Source organism: Lepeophtheirus salmonis, chromosome 3 (genome assembly GCF_016086655.4).
Source record: "Lepeophtheirus salmonis chromosome 3, UVic_Lsal_1.4, whole genome shotgun sequence".
NCBI lineage: Eukaryota > Metazoa > Arthropoda > Copepoda > Siphonostomatoida > Caligidae > Lepeophtheirus > Lepeophtheirus salmonis.
The window spans coordinates 39,582,722-39,604,558 of NC_052133.2; the positions used below are offsets into that span (position 1 = coordinate 39,582,722).

The 21,837-nt window shown below is 31.0% G+C and overlaps 1 protein-coding gene across 1 annotated transcript in view; it reads left to right on the top strand.

Moving 5' to 3' along the window:
- Positions 1 to 5,597: 5,597 nt before the first annotated feature.
- LOC121115082 (solute carrier organic anion transporter family member 3A1) overlaps positions 5,598 to 21,837 on the top strand; it is a 29,742-nt gene continuing 13,502 nt past the window's right edge. The window contains exons 1-4 of the mRNA XM_040709245.2: positions 5,598 to 5,791; positions 12,493 to 13,351; positions 14,437 to 14,545; positions 15,462 to 15,678. Coding sequence (XP_040565179.1) covers positions 12,519 to 13,351; positions 14,437 to 14,545; positions 15,462 to 15,678 — 1,159 coding nt within the window. The 5' untranslated portion in view covers positions 5,598 to 5,791; positions 12,493 to 12,518. The remainder of the gene's footprint in view (positions 5,792 to 12,492; positions 13,352 to 14,436; positions 14,546 to 15,461; positions 15,679 to 21,837) is intronic.

Consider the following 21,837-nt stretch of genomic DNA (forward strand, 5'->3'; position numbering starts at 1 on the left):
AAAAAATGTATTATATATAATCATCCGTACACCCCTGTTAACCATAAGAATTTCAAGGAACGATCAAGTATAGAACCCAATTGAGTTCAGGAGAATTTTTTCCCCGATTGGGTTGTCCATTGAACTACGTCGTTCCATTGTTTAGGATTAAGTATTTTAATAAAATAGGATTTTTGTCGTTTTATTTGCGACATTTTAAAACATAAAATATCAGTTGGTATCCTTTATTTAATAACTAAGGTGACCATATTTTGATTTTGAAAAGAAATAACTCTTTGCTTGTGGTGAAGTTTTAGTTAATCTTTTGAAAATAATCAATTTCACAATAAATTGATTCTTGCTTTTTTTTAAGTTAGGATATTTTGGATTTTATATTTTCGTTTTATTTTTTTTATTATATAAATAATTTGGGTTTCTGTTTTTCATTATATTTTTCATTTAAGGGGATTTTTACATGTTGTGCCATTTTTCCTTCATAAAACGTTATTCATTTCAAAGCGAAGACGAAATCCTGACGAAAACGAAACTTTCATTTGCAAAATATGAAAAATGGCGCCTCAGAGCATATTTCTTTAATCGATTCCGAAATTCATTTAAAAAAGTGTTTTAAAACGCATTGATGGGCGCTTATCCACATTGTCTGTCTCAATCAAACCCTGGCTGAAAGATTCTAAGTAAAACAAAAACAAAAAAAACATTCTAGGGAGACCAGCTTACCTGAAGGTGGGAAGAGGATTTCCACCAATGTAGGCAAAAAAAAATCTTTATTGATTAACTACTCGAAAATTACACATGTGATAAATAAAACTGCTACTAATTTTTTATATATATTTTTATAAGTTATTCTCCTAGCAGATTGTTATATATTTTTGCAACTTTTTTTTAAAAGGAGATTATAAGGTTTAGAGAAGAAAAAATATTCTAGTTGAACTGTCGTTTTGCCTAAATTTCATTTTATTGTCAAAAATCTTTTGTTAAATGCTCTTCTTTTTCTCATCTATAAACCTTATAATCTACTTTTTTTAAAGTGTGCAACACCCAGCGAGAATAATTCTTAGAACTTCACGCTATTTATTTTTTTGTTTTATAAGAAGTAGTCATTTGTTTGTCAGTGTTTTTTTTTTATAAAATACAATTTAAAGGCTAATATGGCCTTGAAGTCCAACAAAATGGATACCATAACCATTTCTTGTGCCTTAAAAACCTACATGAAAATTTTCAGCAACATCTATTCATTGGATTGGCTGTGATTCCCGGACAAATACAAACATACATTCGCATTGAATATATAGGTGGATATTTTTTTTTTAAGAAATAATAATTATATTTTGAATTTTACAACAACCACCTAATACTGTTAGTTTGACTACATAGTATTTCCACCCCAAAAACATTAAACTTTAAAGTTCAATTCATTCAGGAAGAGTTCTCTATTTTGAAAAGATAAATAAAGTGCCGTTGAGAGAGGGGATATAGGCATATATTATAATAATAATTAATTAGTAGTGAAAAGCTCAAGGAAGTGAGCTTTAATTTAAGCAATCCATTAGACTAATTAAGTCTTAATAATACATATTTATGTGTTATTACAATGTATTATACATTTTATAGCAGTTTATACAATAGCAAATAAAAGGTTATTTATAAGGGCCATTAAACAATTATATAAGTCGGGACTTTCTTGTCCATTTGTCAAAATAATGCTAATAATTGGCATATTGTTGTAATTTTACAAAAATGTGATTTTTCTATCTTAAATAATGATCAAGGTAGGATATTGAACGGAAAATAAAGGCTGTCCATGTACTCAGTTCATTTTTGGACGCCTGGACGAAAAAAATATTCCTTTATTAATCAATATTGCATTAAATAACTTTAAAAAATCTTAAGTCTTATTCTTAGGGCTTTTAAAAAAAATGGAGGATCTTTGTTATTCATATAAACAAATACAATGCGAAAAACGAAAAAAATAATTTACATTTTTAAATTTATTATTATTATTTTTTTTGTACCCCAGTATATTTTTTATTATAACTAAACATTAATCTTAATTATTGTCCATATTATTTACAATATTTTATAATATTAAAATATAATCCTAAAGCAATGGTGTTCTTGTGCTTCTAAACTTACACCTACCTCTCCCCTACATATTGTTGTAAATTTTAACTCGTATGATTTTTATTTCAAAAAAATAAATAATTGATTCCTTTCTATTTTCTCTCTTTCTCTAGACAATATATCTACAGTTCAATAGGTACTAGAGTTTCTTATTTCCCGGAAAAATTGTCTTTGAACGATATCCCGGGAAACTTTTTTATTTTAATATCCTGGAAAATGTCCAGAGCCTATCTGTAAATGATGAATATGGTCAAACCTAACTTTTTTTATTGTATTTTAATCTAGTCTTTTTCCTCAAATAATCTCCATTCTCATTCTTAATAATATCAGTAGTAGTGCACAGGTTGATATTTTAGAAATCAGTGGCGGTGGCGTACGTATATTTTGGGGAGGGATTTTTTTTTTTAATTTCTAACATCCACAGCTATTTACAATAATTACTTTCTTCGAAAAAAAAATTAAAAGATTTTTTTTTTTTTTAAATTCAAAATCTCAGCTATTAAATTAAATTTTTTGTAATAGATTTCAAATATTTAATTTTTTGAGATAAAAAATGAAAAGATTTTATCAGTTCAGAAAAAAATATTTTTTGAAAAAAACATTTCAAAAATTAAATTTCAAGTATAAGATTTTTTTGGAAAAAAATTACAAAGGTCTATAGATATTTACAAAAAAATTAAATTTTTTGGTAAGAAATTTCGAAAATTGAATTTTAAAAAATATATATATTTTTTTTTTTTAATGTTTGATTCACTTTTAAAAAGCCAAAATTCCTTAATTTGGGGAGGACTAAAGCCACACCAACCTAGACGCAGACGCCCCTCACGAGTCCAGTTTGTTTTAATACCGTAACCTGATGCAGCCCATAACAAAAAAGAACAATGTACAAGATAGAAAAACTACATTTTTGGTAGAAATTCATCATTAAAATCATCATGTTGTTCTTTTCTTAAAAAACAAAAACAAATGAGACATTTAATATTCCACATGTTATACCGCTTTCAAATACATAATATTCTCCAAATTTGGAATGTTTGTGCAGATTTATAGGGTCGGTAAGGTAAATCCACACCACCTTCAACTACATCTTGATCAATAAGAGAAGCAAGTAGAAGTTTGAAAATTTATTTACAATTTCTAATAAAACAAAAAGATCATTCAATGTGTCTGCCATCTTCGCCAATCATTCACTCAATACGAGCTCTAAAGGATTTGCAGCTCGTATCACGTTTGCAGGAAAGACTTTATCCAAATACTTGAGGATGTATTCCTTCAAGGAGTCGATCCTGTAGTGCAAAATGGCAGATACATTTCTCTCTAACTCACGCTAAAAGAAATAATGAATCGGATTTCTATCGGGAGAGTTAGAGGCCCAATTCTGGCAGTCCTAAATAACCTCCTATCCTTTAAAAAAGTTTTGGGTCTTGCAGGTCTTGTGAGATGGGGTCGAGACTTGTTGAAATAAGAACTCGACGCCATTGGCCTCAGCTTTCATCCAAGGTATCACTTGGTCAGATAGGAGTTCACAGTACCTGTTGGCACACACCTTCTCTTTTGGACCAAAGGAGAGAGGGAGGGGGGGGGCGTAGAAACAGTTACAAATTATTTAGCTGACATATAAATCGTGTTTAAGTATTTTGTTTTTGTTTTTGGTTCAGACCCAAAATGGACCGAAAATCAAATTATAGCCCGAGCGGAATTTTTTTTTTTAAATAAAAGTCATTTTTTCCCTAGAATTACGTTTCTTAAAAAAAAAAAAATTGACGTGGAACCAGATTAAGACCGACTTTTTATCAAGACCGAAGTTAGACAAAATTGGTTGAAATTTATAAAGGTCTAGGCACCGTTCCGGAATGTATTTGCAAAGGGGGAAGGGTACATATTATGTAATGGTGACGTCAATACATTGATAACTTTTTTAGAGGTTGGGGGTGGGCATTGCGATTTTTAACAATTTTTCTAGAGTATTTTTGTTTTTTATATTCAAATTAGACAGAAAGCATTTTTTAGAAAATATAAAAACCTTTCTTGTCACTATTTGTGTAGTTAAACATTTTTGGAAGAGACAAAATTTGAACAAATAACCAGACTTTTTTTCGAATAATTTTTTGGTTGAATTTTTTTTGAAGAGATAAAATTCTAACAATTAGCATTTTTTTATAAAGACTAATAGATTTTTTTAATTATAATACACGATTACTGGGTGCGGCGAAAAACTATTTACACTTTCACTCTGTAAATTATCAAGGTGTATTTAAGCAACCAGTTGTAATAGATTATGTCAATAAAATAAAAATAACTAATATGATGTCTTGGGTATCCTAATCATCCATGTAGTCCCCATGGTAGCAAGATGGCTCCCAGGCGGCCACGAAAGCCCTTGCACCCATTGTGGGTGCAATCCTAAGACATGACATCCCCCAGTGCTGTGTTGTTGATATTTGGGCGATGGGTGGTGCAGACCTTAGACTCAACATGCACCCAAAAAGTGAAGTCCAAAGTCGTTGGTATGCTCCTGCATCGACTCCAAATGGTTGGCCTGGGCGACCTCTTTGACTTCTTTCAGATTCAATTTCTGACCAAAATTCGTTTGTCACGTTCTGATAGGATTTTCTCGGCTTCTAAGACACTTTGGAAGATATAATGTTTCCAATTTTTTTTTAAGTATTTGACCAGAAAAAATGTATATATTCACAAAAACCTTGATTTATGTAGCAAAAACGAAGTGTAAAGATTTTTTGCCGCACTAAGTATATAATTTTGAAGACAGGTCAAATATTTTATATAGCAATAACTATAAAAATTCTCCAAAAGTGGGGGGTGGGTGGGGTGCAATGACCTCTTAGACCTTATGGTTTCGGTGCCACTGTGTCTAGGATTTCCAGACCAGCGTCAACACTAATAAATAAATTTTTCCATTGGTTCCTTATTTAATTATTTATATAATTAGTTTAATCTTACATTATAAAATAAAGAAAAAAGTAATTTCCCGGGAACTTCTTTGTAGATGTACAAACCAAAAAAATCCGAGAAAACGAAATACCGTGAGAGAACCTCTAATAGGGACCCTATACAACATACAATTTCATTCATAAATCAACCACATTTTCTGTCTATGTATTTAAAAATAGAAATAAAGACATAATAAGAAAGAAAGAAAATAGAAAGCCCCTTATGACGTCATAGTTCTTGTCATTACGAATCAATATTATGTATAATATTATATTTTATAATAATAATATATACTAAGTCCGGATTTTTTTTCTATATTTTTCAAACAAATAACTAGTGAAAAAAAAAGAAGAGAAAAAAGGAAGAAGAAGTAGACGTTGGCCTAGATTAGGTGGGCTGGTTTAGCGAGTGTGTGTAGAATAATATTGTAGTCAAGTAGAAGTAGTACGCGTTAAACCTGCACAATTCTTTTTTTCTTTCCTTCTTCTTTACTCTTTATTTAATTTTTCCATCTTTTTTTTACTTTAGTTGGAGTTAGTCTCCTCAAGTGTCAAAGTAACTCGTAATACTCGGCAACAATAAAAATTTTAATATTGACAAATTATAAAAATATTTAATAATTTTTATCATTTATAATTTGTCACTAAAAAAAACACCACTCTTTGGCGATATTTTTATGTGTTTAGTGAATTTTAAAATTACTTATTTATTGAATTGGGTAAGTTGGTTTGGTTTTTTTTACCTATTGTTTTGAATCTACATATGTATGTAATACTCTTCAGATATATTATTTTAAGAAACATATACTTAGTAATGTGTTGAAAGGAGTAATTTTCATAATCATGTATGTAGTCAGCATACGGCTATTTTTGGAGAGGAGGGCAGTGTCCGAATCTCTTGTTGATCAAAATAATGTATTATTGCATAGTGGTTATTGCTACTAGTTCTGTACTGTTGTGTGGTTGGAGAATTAGGGGAACAGGGGGGAGGGTTGGTTCTTGAAGAATTATTGTAGTAGAGAAAGTGTTTTTTTTTAATGTTTTTTGTCTTCAATTTTGGAACTACTTACAAAGAGGGAATGTAAACAGAAAGAGAGCGAAAAAAAGGTTTTCTTCTCTCATGAACTATGTAACTAAAGTCATAACCTCATTTCTGTATCTTACAAATGAAAAAAAAAATAACAAAAAACAACAACTACAATAAAATAACAAAAATAATGTTAGATAAAAACAAAAAAAAAGAGTTTTTCTTCAATTTATTTGGTTGAAGAATGAACCATTATGTGCTTTTGTTGTTGTCGGTTAAATTTAAACAACTGAAGAATAAAAAACAAGGTTTATGATTACTTTCTCCTTCTCTAATAGTCATCACATCGTCATCCGACTAACGGGATTTTTTTTTTTTGCAAAACCATCGATGGTTTAAGTATGAATTAAAGCACTTTCACCTACCATTGCTTGGTTCAAAGTTCATTCCGACTCTTCCTTCCCCCTAGAGATTGTATGTATGTATAATGTTTACTGTACAAACTCTCAAGGGTTCTTAGTTGTTTGTTATTAAAGAGTACTATTCAGCTCAACCCTTAAAAAAGTATTTGATATATGTAGCCCGTTAAGACAAAAGCAATCTAAAATAATTTTTCTCAAAATTGAGTGTTGATTACCTTTTTTACAACAATTTGTACAAAATTGTAGCTTGTACTTACTCGGCATATATATTATGCAAAAAACTGACAAACTTAATAATATAGCTCAGAGTCTTTAGTACAACACTTAAAAATTCAACCATTGATAATCCTCCAAAGAATATTCAATTATTGCATTTGCATCATCACAAAAACCATGTAAATTCTTAGTTAGTCATTTCATTTATGTGTTCCAACTTGTACAACTTGAAGTCTATACAAGATAAAAACAAGTTACAACTTCTATATTAAACTGCAATTTTATGGTTAATATCGTATCGGGGGCGTTCGTAGGGGTGGGCTGGAGAGGCTGTACACCCCCCAATAAAGGATTTTTTCCTTTATACTTAAATTTTTTTGCCCAGAAGGAAAAAAAAGTTAGGCCAAAATAGGGGTAATTTTTTTTTTTGTAAAAAGTTTTATATTTGAAATTTCATATTTTATGAACAGCTGTTTATTTTTGAAATAATGTGTAAATAAATAGGGATTTTTGAATTTTTCGATTTTTTTCAAAAAATTACAAAAACCAAGTACCCCTCAAAATATAATCAGCAGACGCCACTGAATATTGTTTTTTCTTTATTTATTTTCAAATTAAAATGGTATCTAGCACAGCAAAAATAGTCTGGAATTAACTGGAATTTATCTTTGCCAAATTCAGTTTTTTTATTGTCCCCAGCAGATAATACTTGTGAGCCTATTGAATGCAAACCACATATAAATGTTTCGTAATAAGTAAGAATCAACCCCCCTCGTCTTTTAAATTTCTCTCTGTTCATATATATATAAAACCTGACCCCATATGCTGTTTTTTAGTACTAAAAATAGTCATATTTGATCTTCTTTTTTTTTTCTTTTTTTTCTTATTTAAAGTGCTTCAAATGATTCAAACTATTTAAACGTACATCTGATTTTTTTATTTTATTATATGAACGCTATAAAAGTTGGAACTTTGGAGCCCATGTCTGTAAATCTGCTAGCTAGTGGGGGTAATGTGTAATGTCTCGTGCCGAACCTGGTTTGCAAATATGAAAGACCGTTTATGTAACTTTTTTATATACTAATAATATTTGTAAATATTATGTATGATGAAAACATGGATGAGATATTTGTTTGTTGTTTTAAGAGGGTCGTCAAATCGAATGGATTTATATGTAGTAAATGTTGACATCTATGTAACAAATTTGAATACAAAAACTGCTTTAGTTACATGTTCCAATGTTTGAATATTAGCATGTTTTGATAAACTTTTTCTTCGAATTTTGTAATTTGCAATTCCCATTGAATATTCATGTTGCTTTCTTTAAAACGTGTTGCAAAAAGTGTGGAATCATCTCTTGTATGTAAGTTTAAATAAACAAGTACTAAGCATTAAGTATCTCTTTGAAGTTTTGTAAATACCATACAACTACCAAATCAGAGACTGCTAACAGGCGTGGTTACATTAAAACCATACTAAACCACTTTGATAACATCATATATTAAAGGGGAGAGTAGAATATTTGCACGGACTACAATGAATTTTACTCTAGCGGAGGATGACTCCACAACTATGTGTAAGAGACCACTTTGACAATTTCTGTTCCCTGTACATTCACGTTATTTAACGCTATTTTGTTCACCTCGGGACCAACTACAAGACTCGAAAAGTCTGGATGAGGACTGCTAGTTGAATAGCCTTATCCTGGTGTGTATATGGACAGAGATGCACAAAATAGTCTCTGGGTAATTGGTTCTATTTGATTGTATGAATCTGAACTATTCGAAACATAATGTTCATCAGTCAGTCCGCATTAGACTAATATTTTATCCTTTGGACTTTGATACTTAAAGAATCTATAAATGATAGGAAAACTGTACAACGACAAAATTTGGACTAAATAGGGGGGTTGGATGACCTTTTTTTATATACAATACTTTTTTTTTTTTTGTAATTGAATATTCAACATTTTGGCAACAGGATTTTGTTTTTGCTTCTTTATAACAACCAATGTTTCTTACATCAAATATGATAAATTTTGCTTACAATACATCAAATTATCTGACTGATATCCATTTTCCCGGATTTTGTCTTCTTTCTGACCTTGCTCACATTCCTTTGCCACCCTTACGGAGCTTCTATTTCAATCCCATTTCTATTCATTCATTCCCTAAGCTTGCAATTTTGATAGACCGTAAGGGAGGGGCAATAAAACTAAAAAATATGGAATATAAGTTGATTTGTCTATACATCCACACATTTAATCACAACGAGGCGTGATATACATATAAGAATATATAAGTTAGCCGTGTGGTTTCTGTTGATACGAGTAAATCTCAATGCATGTTATGTAGTAGTGTTTTTAAATGGAATCATCTCCCATAGAGTGCTCTATATATTATATACATAATTTCAAGGTTTATGCCACACGACTTGAAAGGAATCCATGTTTTGAGCCACTCTTCCTGGTGGTCGCGTTCACTATTAAATATATATTATCCATTAATGTTGTATGTATGTTTTAATAGCTTCTATGTATGGAGTGTTGTTTGCTATACCGGTCATAGTAGTACTCGACGTATTTAAAACGCTACTATACTCGGTTGGTAATGGAAGCGCTATTTGCTGCGGTGTCATTTACCCGCCAATAACGAAACTCATTACATTTTTGAACTGGCCAAACAATGAAAATTGACGCCATCCCATTTCTGAGCATAGCCCCATCTCCTCCACCGAAAATCATTCGAGAAGTCCTGTAAGTGCATGTGCTTAACGAACTTCCTGGACCAGTTTTTCTGCTCGTATTAAAAAAAAATTAGAAAAAAAAAATCCAAAAATCTACAGTTAGTGACAAAAAAATCAATTTAAAATCCTAGTAACAAGCAAAAATCCTTCTTTTTTTCTGTTGGACAACAGTCCTTCCAGCCACCCCTGCGGACTCCCCCCGTCAAATGACTTCACTTAATCAATTCACAAACGTAATTTTACTTCCCTTTACAGGATTTACCTTTTTTTCTTTAATTTTTTGTGCAACATTTTTAACTGGAAAAAAAGATCGAGATACCGATATAAACAGTAGTATGCAAAAACAATACGAAAATATTGCTATTGCGACGACCACACTAATAAAACTTTCATAATGAATCTGCGAAAAAAATAATGCAACACACCGCCTCAAATTATAAAGAGAAAATTTTAAAAGCCATATTCATTAATGGCTTTATACAAAAAAAGGAACAAAACAAAAAAAGAATTAGCAACATCCTATTTTCTATTTACATTTGAAATAATAATAATTTCATATAAACAGTTATTTATGTATGTGTGAGATCTCTGATGATGATATGATATGATGTTCACGTTAGGTGGTTGTTGTTGTTGCAGGGCTCCTCCTGGGAGGAGCCAGTCACGGCGAGCATATTTTTAGTTACAAACTGCCTTTACATATGTATGAAATGAATGAGGAAATGATTCCAACAAGGGATTGCTCCAAATAATATACTAGAACATCATTCTAATATTCATGTATGCTCCGAAGAAGGAAGGAACACAACACAAATCTTGTTGGAACCAACTCTTTTTTATTAGGGGGATCTGCAGGGTGTGGGTAGTCTGTAGCCCCCTCCTCCCTTAAATCAAGAAATTTATACTTTTTACTAAAACTTTTTTTTAAAGAATGAAATTTTGTTTCAAAAAAATTTAATTTTTTGTGAATAGTTTTGGATTTTTGAAATTTTATTTACAAAAAATTTTATAATTGGAATTTAACTTTTGAGATTTATTTTCCAAAAAATTAAGTTTTTTGTTAACAGTTATGGATTTTTTAATTTTTTTTTCAAAAAATTAAATTTTTTGTAAATAACTTTGGATTTTGAATTTTTTTGTAAAAAAATTTTTATGAATTTTTAATTTTTTTAACCAAATAATTGAATATTTGAAATTTAATTTTTAAGAATTTTTTTCCAAAAAATTAAGATTTTTGTAAACAGCTTTGGATTTTTGAAATTTTTTTTAATAAATTTAATTTTTGTAAATACCTTTAGATTTTGAAATTTTTTTCCAAAAAATAATATTTGAAATTGAATTTTTGAGAATTTTTCTAAAAATTAACCTTTTTGTAAACAGATGTGGATCTTTGAAATTTTTTTCCAAAAATTTACTTTTTTGAATAAATAAACTTGTATTTTTGAAAAAAAAAAATTATTTATTTTTTTGTAAATAACTTTGGATTTTTTAAATTAATTTCAAAAAAATTTGATATTTGAAATTTAACTTTTGTAATTTTTTCCCAAAAATTAAGTTTCTTGTAAACAACTGTGGATTTTGAATTTTTTTTTCCAAAAAATTTAGTATTTAATTTTTTTTTTTCAAATTTTTGGTTGTTATTTTGCTAAAATTACAAAAAGCAAGTCTTCCCCCACCCCCCTCAAAAAAAAAATATGTATATATAAATCCTGCTGACGCCTCTAAATTTGTTGATGTTTCCTTTTACCCCATTCTAACTTATTAACTCGAATTTATATTTATCGACTCGATCCAAACAAAACACATATAACCACTTTGACAAAAATCTGATGCCGTTTTTTTTTTTTTTTTTTTTTTTTCATTTCTATGCCTTATTGTTACAGACTCGACTTTATACCATTATAGAACATACTATTCATATATGTATATATATTTCGAAGAAGGAAGGAAGAACAACAACATTTTCTTCTTTCTATGATTCCATATCTTGTACCTATATATATATATATGTCACTAAGATTTTAATCTTTTCTTGCATTTTGAAAGAATGAACATACATATATAGATCTACATATACAATTCTGCTATTCAATTAAAAGTTTTATGATAACTGCGAGGCTATTTGGAACATATAAGCATTGAATGGAACAGTTCTATTATGCTAATAATTATAATTAATTAGAACCTTTTATGTTAGGCTATATGGTTATGCTGGAGTGGCAAAATATAGATAGTTAAAGTTAAACCCTCTCCTATGTAAAATGTAGATACTACGTATAGTCAACCTTGATCTTTCCTAGTGACATACTTTTATATAGCACGACCGGCTGTACACTTGATTAAATGAAACATTTCTGTACTGATCTCTCAATATATACTTTATTTCTTATTTTTTTTAAATTATACTATAATTGAGACACGAACAATTGTAAATTTAAAATAATAAAGAAAAGCAACTTCTTTGAATGATATTTGACATAAAAAAATCATTTGGACTTATATTTTATACATAAAAAACTACCTTAGTCAATTTGACCCCAAAGGGCTCGGTTAATCAAGATTAGCCAAGGGATACACAATTAATATTTTGACATACTTGTAATAAGAAAACCATAAAACTCATATTATGTCATGACGCACTTTCCCAAAAGCGCCGTACCTATGCCAGTCTTGAAGTGACTACGAGCAAACCTTAATCATATAGACTGGCTTTTCTCAGTTATTTGTTCCTTGAGGACATGCAAGTTTGATACACGTTTAGCAAATCCTCTGGCCTCAATACGTGCTCATAGGCTGTAGTCATGGGAGTTGAGGTCGAGCAAGGATGGAGCAGAGTAAAAAAACATTTTTCATTCAATAAAATTATGGGGGCTTTAGTAGTTTAGGCTTCCCCAAGGTATTGTAAACGTAGCAAAATAACGGGGAAAAAATATTTAAAATGTTTATATATAGTGTTGAAATCCATGTAGTTTTACATATTATTAAGATTGTTTTTATGTATTCATTGCAGAAGAAGATGGTGTCGAGCTAATCGATATGGACTCTTGTGTATACATTTCCGATACTGACGGTGGGTCCTCCTCAGCCCACCCTCCCGCCGTTCAAGTCAAACTCGCACCCAAATCCCCTTTTCTTCGTCAGAATGATCGACCTGATTCCGTCATAACTACGTCTAGTATTGTGAGTAACAGTTCAGGAAGTGAAGAAGAGCCACCGCTGCCGGTACCGCTCTTGCTCTCATCTCTACCCTCATCTACTCCAACACTCTACGCCATGTCCGGACTTTACACCAATAACAGTAGTAAGCCTCATCTTGTGAAAACTAACAGTACTCCTCCGTCTACTCATCCGACACCACCAAAAGAGCACGGATCATCCGCGCAAGAGGATCAGCTTCTCTTCTTCTCTCAGGACTCAGCATCCCTTCAGTCAACATCAAAAACATTCAACCATTCGGTTGTCAAGTCCAAAACGCTTCCCGCCTCTGCATCCATCAACGGCGTTTCCTCTAGTTCATTTAGCCACTCGAGTGGCGTTGGTGTTAGTGGACTCCCCAGCAGTGCCAACTGTCATAGACGACAAGCATCTACTCCTGTACAGCTATCTCTCTATAATGGAGCTGTCGGAGGGGGGAACAGTGCTGTTAAAAAGGCGGCATATCACCCTGGCCATAGAAGGAGTCATTCCCATGGACATCATCGATTCCCTTCTGCCTGTACGCATCACCATCATTCCAACCATCGGAGAACGGGCTCAAGTGTCATTGAAACTCTACAGACTTTTAGTTGTGGCTCTACGGAGCATTGCTACGAACGCGAAAACTCTCTTGCTCTATTCCTTGAGAATTTGAAGAAGGAACAACAAAGCAGGTAATGTAAATTACTTAAATATCTACTCATTTACCTAACTCACATGTCCTTGAAGTTTCAAGTACTAAATGTTTTTAATTTGACCTCCACTGAGTATATGTCTGTGTGTGTAGGCTATAGTGACAATTGTCTTTATTTTATTTTATTTTTTCCCCACTTTTCCCCACAAATTCAATTTGTTATCTTAATGTCAAAAATTACATTTCACCTACCGCTCCTGAGTTCTAGTCAAATCAATGAGGAATATTTTATATTTATGAGGTAGGACCTATATAATAGCTACGTAGCCAAGCAATCATAATGACGGAGTCACATTATACACAAAAATAATAGGTTGGCGAAAAAGTAATTTCGTATTTTTGGCTTTATTTCAATGCTTTTTAAGAAGTGTTATAATCCTCTGATTTAAGCCAAGTATGCCCCATTCTGTTCGATAACTTGTTGATAACGAGAACCGAACTTGATAATGCCTTTTCGTAGAAGCCCTTGTCCCCATAAACAAAAAACTCGGACAAACAATTTTCATGGGCCTCTGTTAGGGATAAATTTGTACACCCATGCGTGTAGGCCATAGACAGGAACAGGTGGTAGTCACCTGTTACCAGGTCCGGACAGTAGGTTGGATAAGAAATTTCCGTCTGAGCTCTTGTATGCGCCCTGGCGTTGTCTTGATGTGTCTCATATTCACCAATTCTGGGTGCTTCATTGCCAGTTTCAAACGGTCGAGTTGTTCATAGTTGAGGGCAGTATGTAGGAGGGGAATAAATAGCTCAACCCATTGTTGTGCAAGGCGAACCGAAAGAGTATCAGCTCCGTATACATCGCAAATGTTCTTCCTTGACAATAATTCACGACTAAACTCGTCAAGTGCAATACTGTCTAAAAAGCGTTTGTAGTATACACTCAAACCTTTACAACACCTTATCTCCTATGATCCGATGTGACCCCTAATGAACAATATATACTTAGTTAAAGGTCGGGAAATACGAAATTACTTTTCCCCCAACTCCACTTTTGATATAAAAATGTAAAAAAATATTCTTAATCGAAATATATCTTAATATATTTTGCATTCTTATTCACAGATATGAAAAAAAGGAGCTTCATGAAATGCAGGATGAATTAGAGGATCTAAGGGATTGTGGCTTGGGTGCCTGTCGACCATCTTGTATGCAGTCTCTTTCTTCCATCAAAGTAAGTTCTCACTTAATCTCAAATACTTATACAAACAAAAATGATAATGAAAAACTAAATAAATGGCCACGTCAACACTAATAAACATTTTTCTCAAAATTTAGTCAGCATTATATATTTTGCATTCTTAGATAGAAAACTATCGTCATTTTTCTTTGGTGACGCTACAAATTGCACTGAAAGCAAGAAATTTATTTATTTTACGGATTTTATTTAAAAAGGGCAATTAAGTCCCTCAAATCAAAGTAAAATTCTACACTATAGTTAATATTCAGTGGTGTCCGCAGGAGGTGGGATGCAGGGCCTATAATTCTGCCCCGAAATTAAGTAATTTGGTTCTTACTAGATTTTTTTTTGGTCAGAATGAAAAAAAAACTAGTTGAAAATAAGGGTCAATTTTTTTTAAAGATTTATTTTAGAAAAAAAAATATATTATTCGGCAAATTATGCAGCAGAGCAAAAATTACAATATTTTTTGTAAATAGCTGTGGTGAAAAAAAAATTGAAAATATTTAAAATTTCATTTTTCAATTTTTTTTTCAAAAAAAAATATATTATTTTCAGTGGAAAACTATAGATTTTTCTGAAACAAAATTTAATTTTTAGTAAATAGCTATACATTTTTGAAATTTTTCTACCAAAAAAATTCCGTGCCCCCCCTCCCAAAAAAAAAAAAAAAGTTTATATATAATTCTGTGACAGTCCCTGATATTCTGGGGTATTCTAATCTAATTTAAGAAATTAGAATACTAAGCCTATAACGGATCAAAATATGTTGATGAAATATTGAGGAGTATGTTTATATTATGGCTCCTTTTCTTGATTTTTCCTTAAAGATTGTTTTTGTATTAACATACCAAAAAATATGTAACAATTATAAATAGTTAATTAATCATTGTCTTTTTTTATTATGAAGGTTTTTGTCTTTCTATTATCTGTTCTCGTAACGCTTCAACAAGCCTTGAGCTCTGGATATTTGAATTCTGTGATTACAACCATTGAAAAACGTTATGAAATCCCATCCAGTATAACAGGGATCATTGCTTCAATGTATGATATTGGGAATGTTATCACGGTCATCTTTGTTTCATATCTTGGATCCAGGAGACGGATCCCTGTTTGGATTGGAATGGGTAAGTCTTTTTGAGGGCATATTTGATAATTGAGTTTTAAAATCCTCGATTTGAGCAATTTGACAATTTTTGGACAAAACTTGATAGATGCATTTGCATATATATTGTGTATAATTTGCAACTTGTATAATCAAATTTTGCAAAGTTGCAATTTATTCGTCATAAAATGCATTATTTAATTAATAGGTCGTGTGGTTCCTTTCAATTACCAACTATTCTTTAATAATATCATTTCATTTTGATCTATTCAAATTAAATTGTCATTTTGTATTTATAAGTAATATAACTGTGGGCATTTGAACTTGATAATATGCCACTGAATACTTATATTTTAGTAATTTGTATAAAAATTGTCAAAAATTACATCAATAATATATCAATCATGAGTGGAATAATCAATTGATCAATTTAATCAATCATGATCTTCACCCTAAGGACAGTAAAATCCTTCTTTTAAAATTCTTTATCTCATATTTTGGTTGCAACTTGTACCATTTCAGGGGCGTCCGCAGGGGTTGGGATGGAGGGGTGTAGCCCTTCCCACAAATAAAGATTTTTTTCTTTTTACTAGAAAATTTAATATTTGAATTTTTTTTCCAAAAAATTATAAAATTTGATATTTGTTTATAAAAAATGTAATATTTGAAATTTAAATTAATTTTTCAATCTTTTTTTTTTGACAAAAAACTAAATTTTTCTTAACAACTGTGGATTTTTGAAAAAATTTCCCAAAAATTTAATATTTGGATTTAAAAAAAAAAATATTTTAAATTTATTTCTTCAAATTTTTTCCAAAAAATTTTGGTTTGGATTTTTTTTTAAACCCAAAAAATATATATATTTAATTATAATCCTGAGGACGCCCCTGAATTTGCTTATACAAGAAACAATTCCTAATAAATCACAACTTGTACACATCATACAATATATATATAATTAATTGATCATGAAATGCAAAAAAATAAAACTTAGGAATCAATAAAAATATTTAAACGTTACAAACGTATTGCCTCGTCAAAAAAGTGCTTAAATCATGGGCACATAACCAATTTTAGAGTTGTTATATTTAGAAAATAATTCATTTTTGTATAAACATCAGTAAAAACAGTCATTTACTTTGAAAATATAAATAAAAAAGTCTCTATTTCTAACCGAAAATTGAAGGGTATCGATTAAAAAAAAATTAAAAATCTGCGATTTTGAGCCATTTTCGAATGTATTCTTAGAAATTGGCAGGGGTTATAATTTACAAAGAAGGTTGGGAAATCTATCCCTGCATTAATCCAGTGGGCGTTATAGGGCGTAATACATTTAATTTAATATGTATTTAAAACGTAGGTTTTAAATACATATTTTATCTTGATTTAGTCCTAATGAAAGAGTACGCTGCTAAATTATTTGTAAAACATGTGCTGTGGGAATCTATGTTGTGTAGATATTGTGCTTTTCAAGGTCAAAAGCTTTTTGTTATTTTCCTGAAGATGGATTTATATATTTTATATTGAGGAAATATCATTTTATCATTTATATTTTTATCTCTAAAATGAAAAATAGTTCAAGATTGTTTTAAATTTTGCTGCAGTATCATCTCTGTTTTGGAATTCGTGTTGTGTCGGCCTGAGTCTAACCAAGTCGAGTTATTAAGGATGGACTCGAGTCGATAAATAAAATAGGGGAAGGGGGGGGGGGAATCAGCAGTTATTAGGCATATAACCGTCCCAAAATATTGACGTATCATCTACAGCAGGAGGTAGGCTGGAGGGGCTGTAGTCTCCCTTCTCAAATTCAGGATTTTTTTTGCTTTTTACTACAAAATTAATATTTGAAATTTAAGTTAATTTTTAAATTTTTTTTTCGCTAAAAAAATTAATATATTTTCTGTAAATAACTATGGATTTTTTAATTTTTTTGTCAACAGCTCTCACCTTTGAAAATAAACTCATGATTTGAGCGATGTTGAAAGAATATTCACTCAATTTGTACCAAACCAAGTAGATAATTAATTGTTCGAGACGGCACAACACTAATTAGAAATAAGAGAAGGATAACTAATTATGATTTGTGCATAATATAAATGTATGTGTATATTTTTTGACCTTGTATATCTGTGTGTGTTTTTTAAGAAACATATGTTGACAAAGGAGTTCTCGGTTGTCTACTTACAAATATATTATATTTATTCAGTAACCACAAAAGTAATTAATTTACAATATATATCAATATGTACATATATTAGGACGGTTTGCTTGTCAACTAGAAGGGTAAGGGGGGTAGTTGTGTGGTACACCACCTATAGAGTATTAGAGTTGGAAAAATAATAAGAAAAAAGATTTGAAATCAGTTGGTAATTAGTCAATTCTTCCCCATATGTAGAATTAGTATATATTAGTTATTGACAATTGTTCACATCATCTTAACAAGATGGAATTTGCATTATTCCAATCAACGTTCAGAACATTGACTAGGCAAATCGAAGTAAAAACATGTCAGTCAGATTTTTTCGGATTATTTACTCAGTAACCTTAAAAAAATATAACGCAGTCTAGGGATATAAGAAGGTTGACCTTAACCAAAAAAATAGCCCCCACCGGCTAATTTGCAAAAGTTGTCATATTGTAAGTAAATAACCGGCAGACTGCCCCAATGACGTCACCATTATATCATTGCCCCCTACTTTAAAATAAATTTCGGTGGCGGTAATCCGCGATGTCAACTTTAGGCTACACATCTCGATCAAAGTTTGTAAATAGGCAAGCATGATATATTTAGTCATTAATAACTATTAAAATAAATCATGTTTTGTAATTTTGAATAAAAATTTATGGTAGACGATATCATCTTTAGATTGTTTTGCATAAAATCTTTTTGATAGATATTATTCTAACCTATAAAAAATATTTATAACGTTTTTTTCGAAAGACACCCACGTAAAGTGTGCATCTTTTTGTCAACATTTGTAGAAAAGAAAATCAAAATTTCCATAAATTATTTTCTCTCCTTGCTCCATAGAGAGTTTTTAGAAAATCACTACAAAAAAAATCAGCGAAACAGGGCTGAAAAAATGGGAGTAGAAATAAAAAAACGATGGTGGAAGAAAATAGACAGAGAGAGGGATACAGAAAGAGACAGAGAGTGAAGGAGAGACATGAAAGAAGGAAAATGAGTTATATTTCGTTGAAAAACATGCTCTTAATGACCTCGGAGGCCCTAAAAAATATCATAGGAACATACCTGGTTATTTTATACGTCAACTTGCTAAATTTCAGACATATCTGTTCCACCCATTTGGATTATATCAAAAACAGACTTATAAATATATCCGAGTATATTACATGTAAAATATAATAAACTAGTATGAAATGCAAATACGTCAAGTCCAAAAAAAGAATGAAATCTAAAAATAAATAGTATATACGACAAGCACACATCATATATATATATATACAGAACCGGTTGCTTGCTTATACTACACAAAGATTCCACTTATTATGTTGTCTTTGTATCTATGTGGCATGGTTGTTGTATTTATAGACCAAGGTGTGTGTTTGTTTGATTCTTAAGACTACCAATAAGAATAGGTGTGTGACATTTAGTTAATTAAATATTTTTGTATTAGTCTTGATATTCGGTACGAAACTGAATTTTACTCCGCTTGGGACTAGTAGTGTCTTGGCACCTATTGATTTTATCCGCCTCCGCTACCAAAATCCCGATTCGTATTTCCGTACTTTCTTTCACAAAAAAATTAATAGAAGCGCAAAAACTTCACTTCCTTACAATAAACATGGAAATGGCTGAATATTTTTAAATAATTCGTGCCAATTCAGGCTCAATTAATTTATTTTAGCTAATATTTTAACTCAAAAAAAAAAAAGTTTTAAGCTTAAAATTCTCTTTATAATGGAATAATAACGTGATTAAACCCTAAAAGTAAGATAAGCCAAATAGCTAATTCTCATTTTATTCACCCTAACTAACGCATGGACTGAAAAGTCCGAGCCCTAACAAAGAAAACATGAAAGTTTGCTCTTTGGAGCGGAGTCCCCATAACACTTTTCAAGTTTAGTTTGAACGGTATTTTTTCTTATCAAGAAACAGTGTAAAATTAGAACAAGAAATTGTTTGGAAATAACGATAAAAATAAGGTTTTTAAGATCCGGAAAACCTCTTGGATTTTTGTTATGATCCATAAAATTTCGAATACTCAAAGCCGGTTTGGATATTGGATCTTTTCGGTTAATATAAGTTTTCTTATACTGTATTCGGGTACTTCAGATCTGGCTCCAAGACCCTTCCTCTCTCTACTTGTGATACCTTAGTACAAAGTAGGATTATTCACAAACACTCCCAGTAGCCTCTACATGATTTTGAGAAGTGGGGCTGATGGTTACGGAATTTAAAGACTTTCGTTGTTTTTGGGAGGGTGAAGACTACAAGGCACACGAGTCTAAATACAGGGGTCCTGTTTTTCTTTCTTTCTTTTCTTTGTATGCGTGAACCATTAGGAGTGCATAAGAACCATCTACTCTACCATGCAGTCGTTTCCCTTTGCAACAATATGCATTTGAGTGATATACTTGTATATACATATATTAAAGATATTTTCAAGGTCCTTACATAAAAAATATTATGCTTAAACATTCGTTTGAAATAGATTCTCTCTCTCTAACAAGGGATTGACATTTACGTAGTAGGCATTATTTTTTAAAAAAATACTGCCTTGTGACCTTACCTTTGTTATTATACTTTTTAGGTCACACTCAAAGGCCAAATGCCAAGATTGATAAATCAGTTATATTTTCGTTAAATAATTATGCTGAGGCCCAAATCCAAATATGGATAGCTATAATCATAGGCGTAATTTCAAATTACATTACATGTTGAAGTAATAAATTTGGAGGATCAAGAGTACCTGGATCTACGGCATTCGCAAAAACTCCTTCTATAAGGATAGGATAATAACTGAGACCAGGCCACGTTTTAACGTTTACTTTTTTTAGAAAATAAACGGCAGGCCTCTATATTTTTTAATATTTTAATTTTAGTAGCCAGAAAAAATATATACACTGAACAGGTTTTAATGGAAGGGCTGGGCTCACTAGAACTGCATTGGTTACACTGGTCTCCAGCCTGTGACTAATGTAGTTATAAAACATGTTATATTGGTCTCTATTTATTACGTGCAGTCATAGGACAGGTCCTATCAGTCCGTACGACCAGCTCTTAATTATCAATCCTTGGAATTTTCCTCAAATATGTCTACGGGTTATTCATATTTATTCATGAATACTGATTTTACCTTCTTTAAGGACCGACAAGTTGGACTGTACTCCGGAAGATAATTTTAAAAAAAGGTCATTAAAAATATGTCTTAAAAAAACATTCTGTCGAAATTGTCAAAGTTTTCTCTAAAAGTACTCTTGTATTGACTCTGCTTAAAGCAGGGCGTATGCAGGGGATGGGGTGAAGGGACTGTAGCCCTCCCCACCCCAAAAGAAATGAATTTTTGCATTTTACTACAAAATTTAATATTTGAAATTTTATTTAATTTTCCGTGAATATCTATGGATTATTTTTTTTTTTTTTTGAAAAATTGAATTTAAAACCCCAGAAACTAAAAAAAATATATATTTATATAATCCTATCTATGTCTCTGTAAAGAAATTTCTGTTACGATAATTCACTAAATATTTTTGGACATTTAAGTAAATTGATAACAAATATATATCTCGAAGATGCAATTTTGCCATTTACAAGTGCCCCCCCCCTTATAAATGGCAAAAATTAAATGTCAGGAGCAATAGTAGTCAAATAAGATCTTTGTTCAATAATATTGAGATATTTACTGCTTTGGACAAATGTTATATAATGTACAATGTACATTCATAATATCTGTCTCTTTTTCCTTTTAAGGAAACCATAGAGTAATTGAAAATTAATGGTTGTTGTGACAAGGGTTGGCGCTCGTCAAAGGGATTGATTGATGGATGACTCCTGTCTCCTGAGAGAAAAGTGTGCATAGTAGTATAATTATTGACTTTTGGGGTATCATGATGATGGTACTTACATAAATAGGAGCATAGAATGTGAGAAAGATTAAATATTTGGAGGGGTTATTTCCATTGGCAGTCCGATAGCTGAAACTCATTCATGAATGGA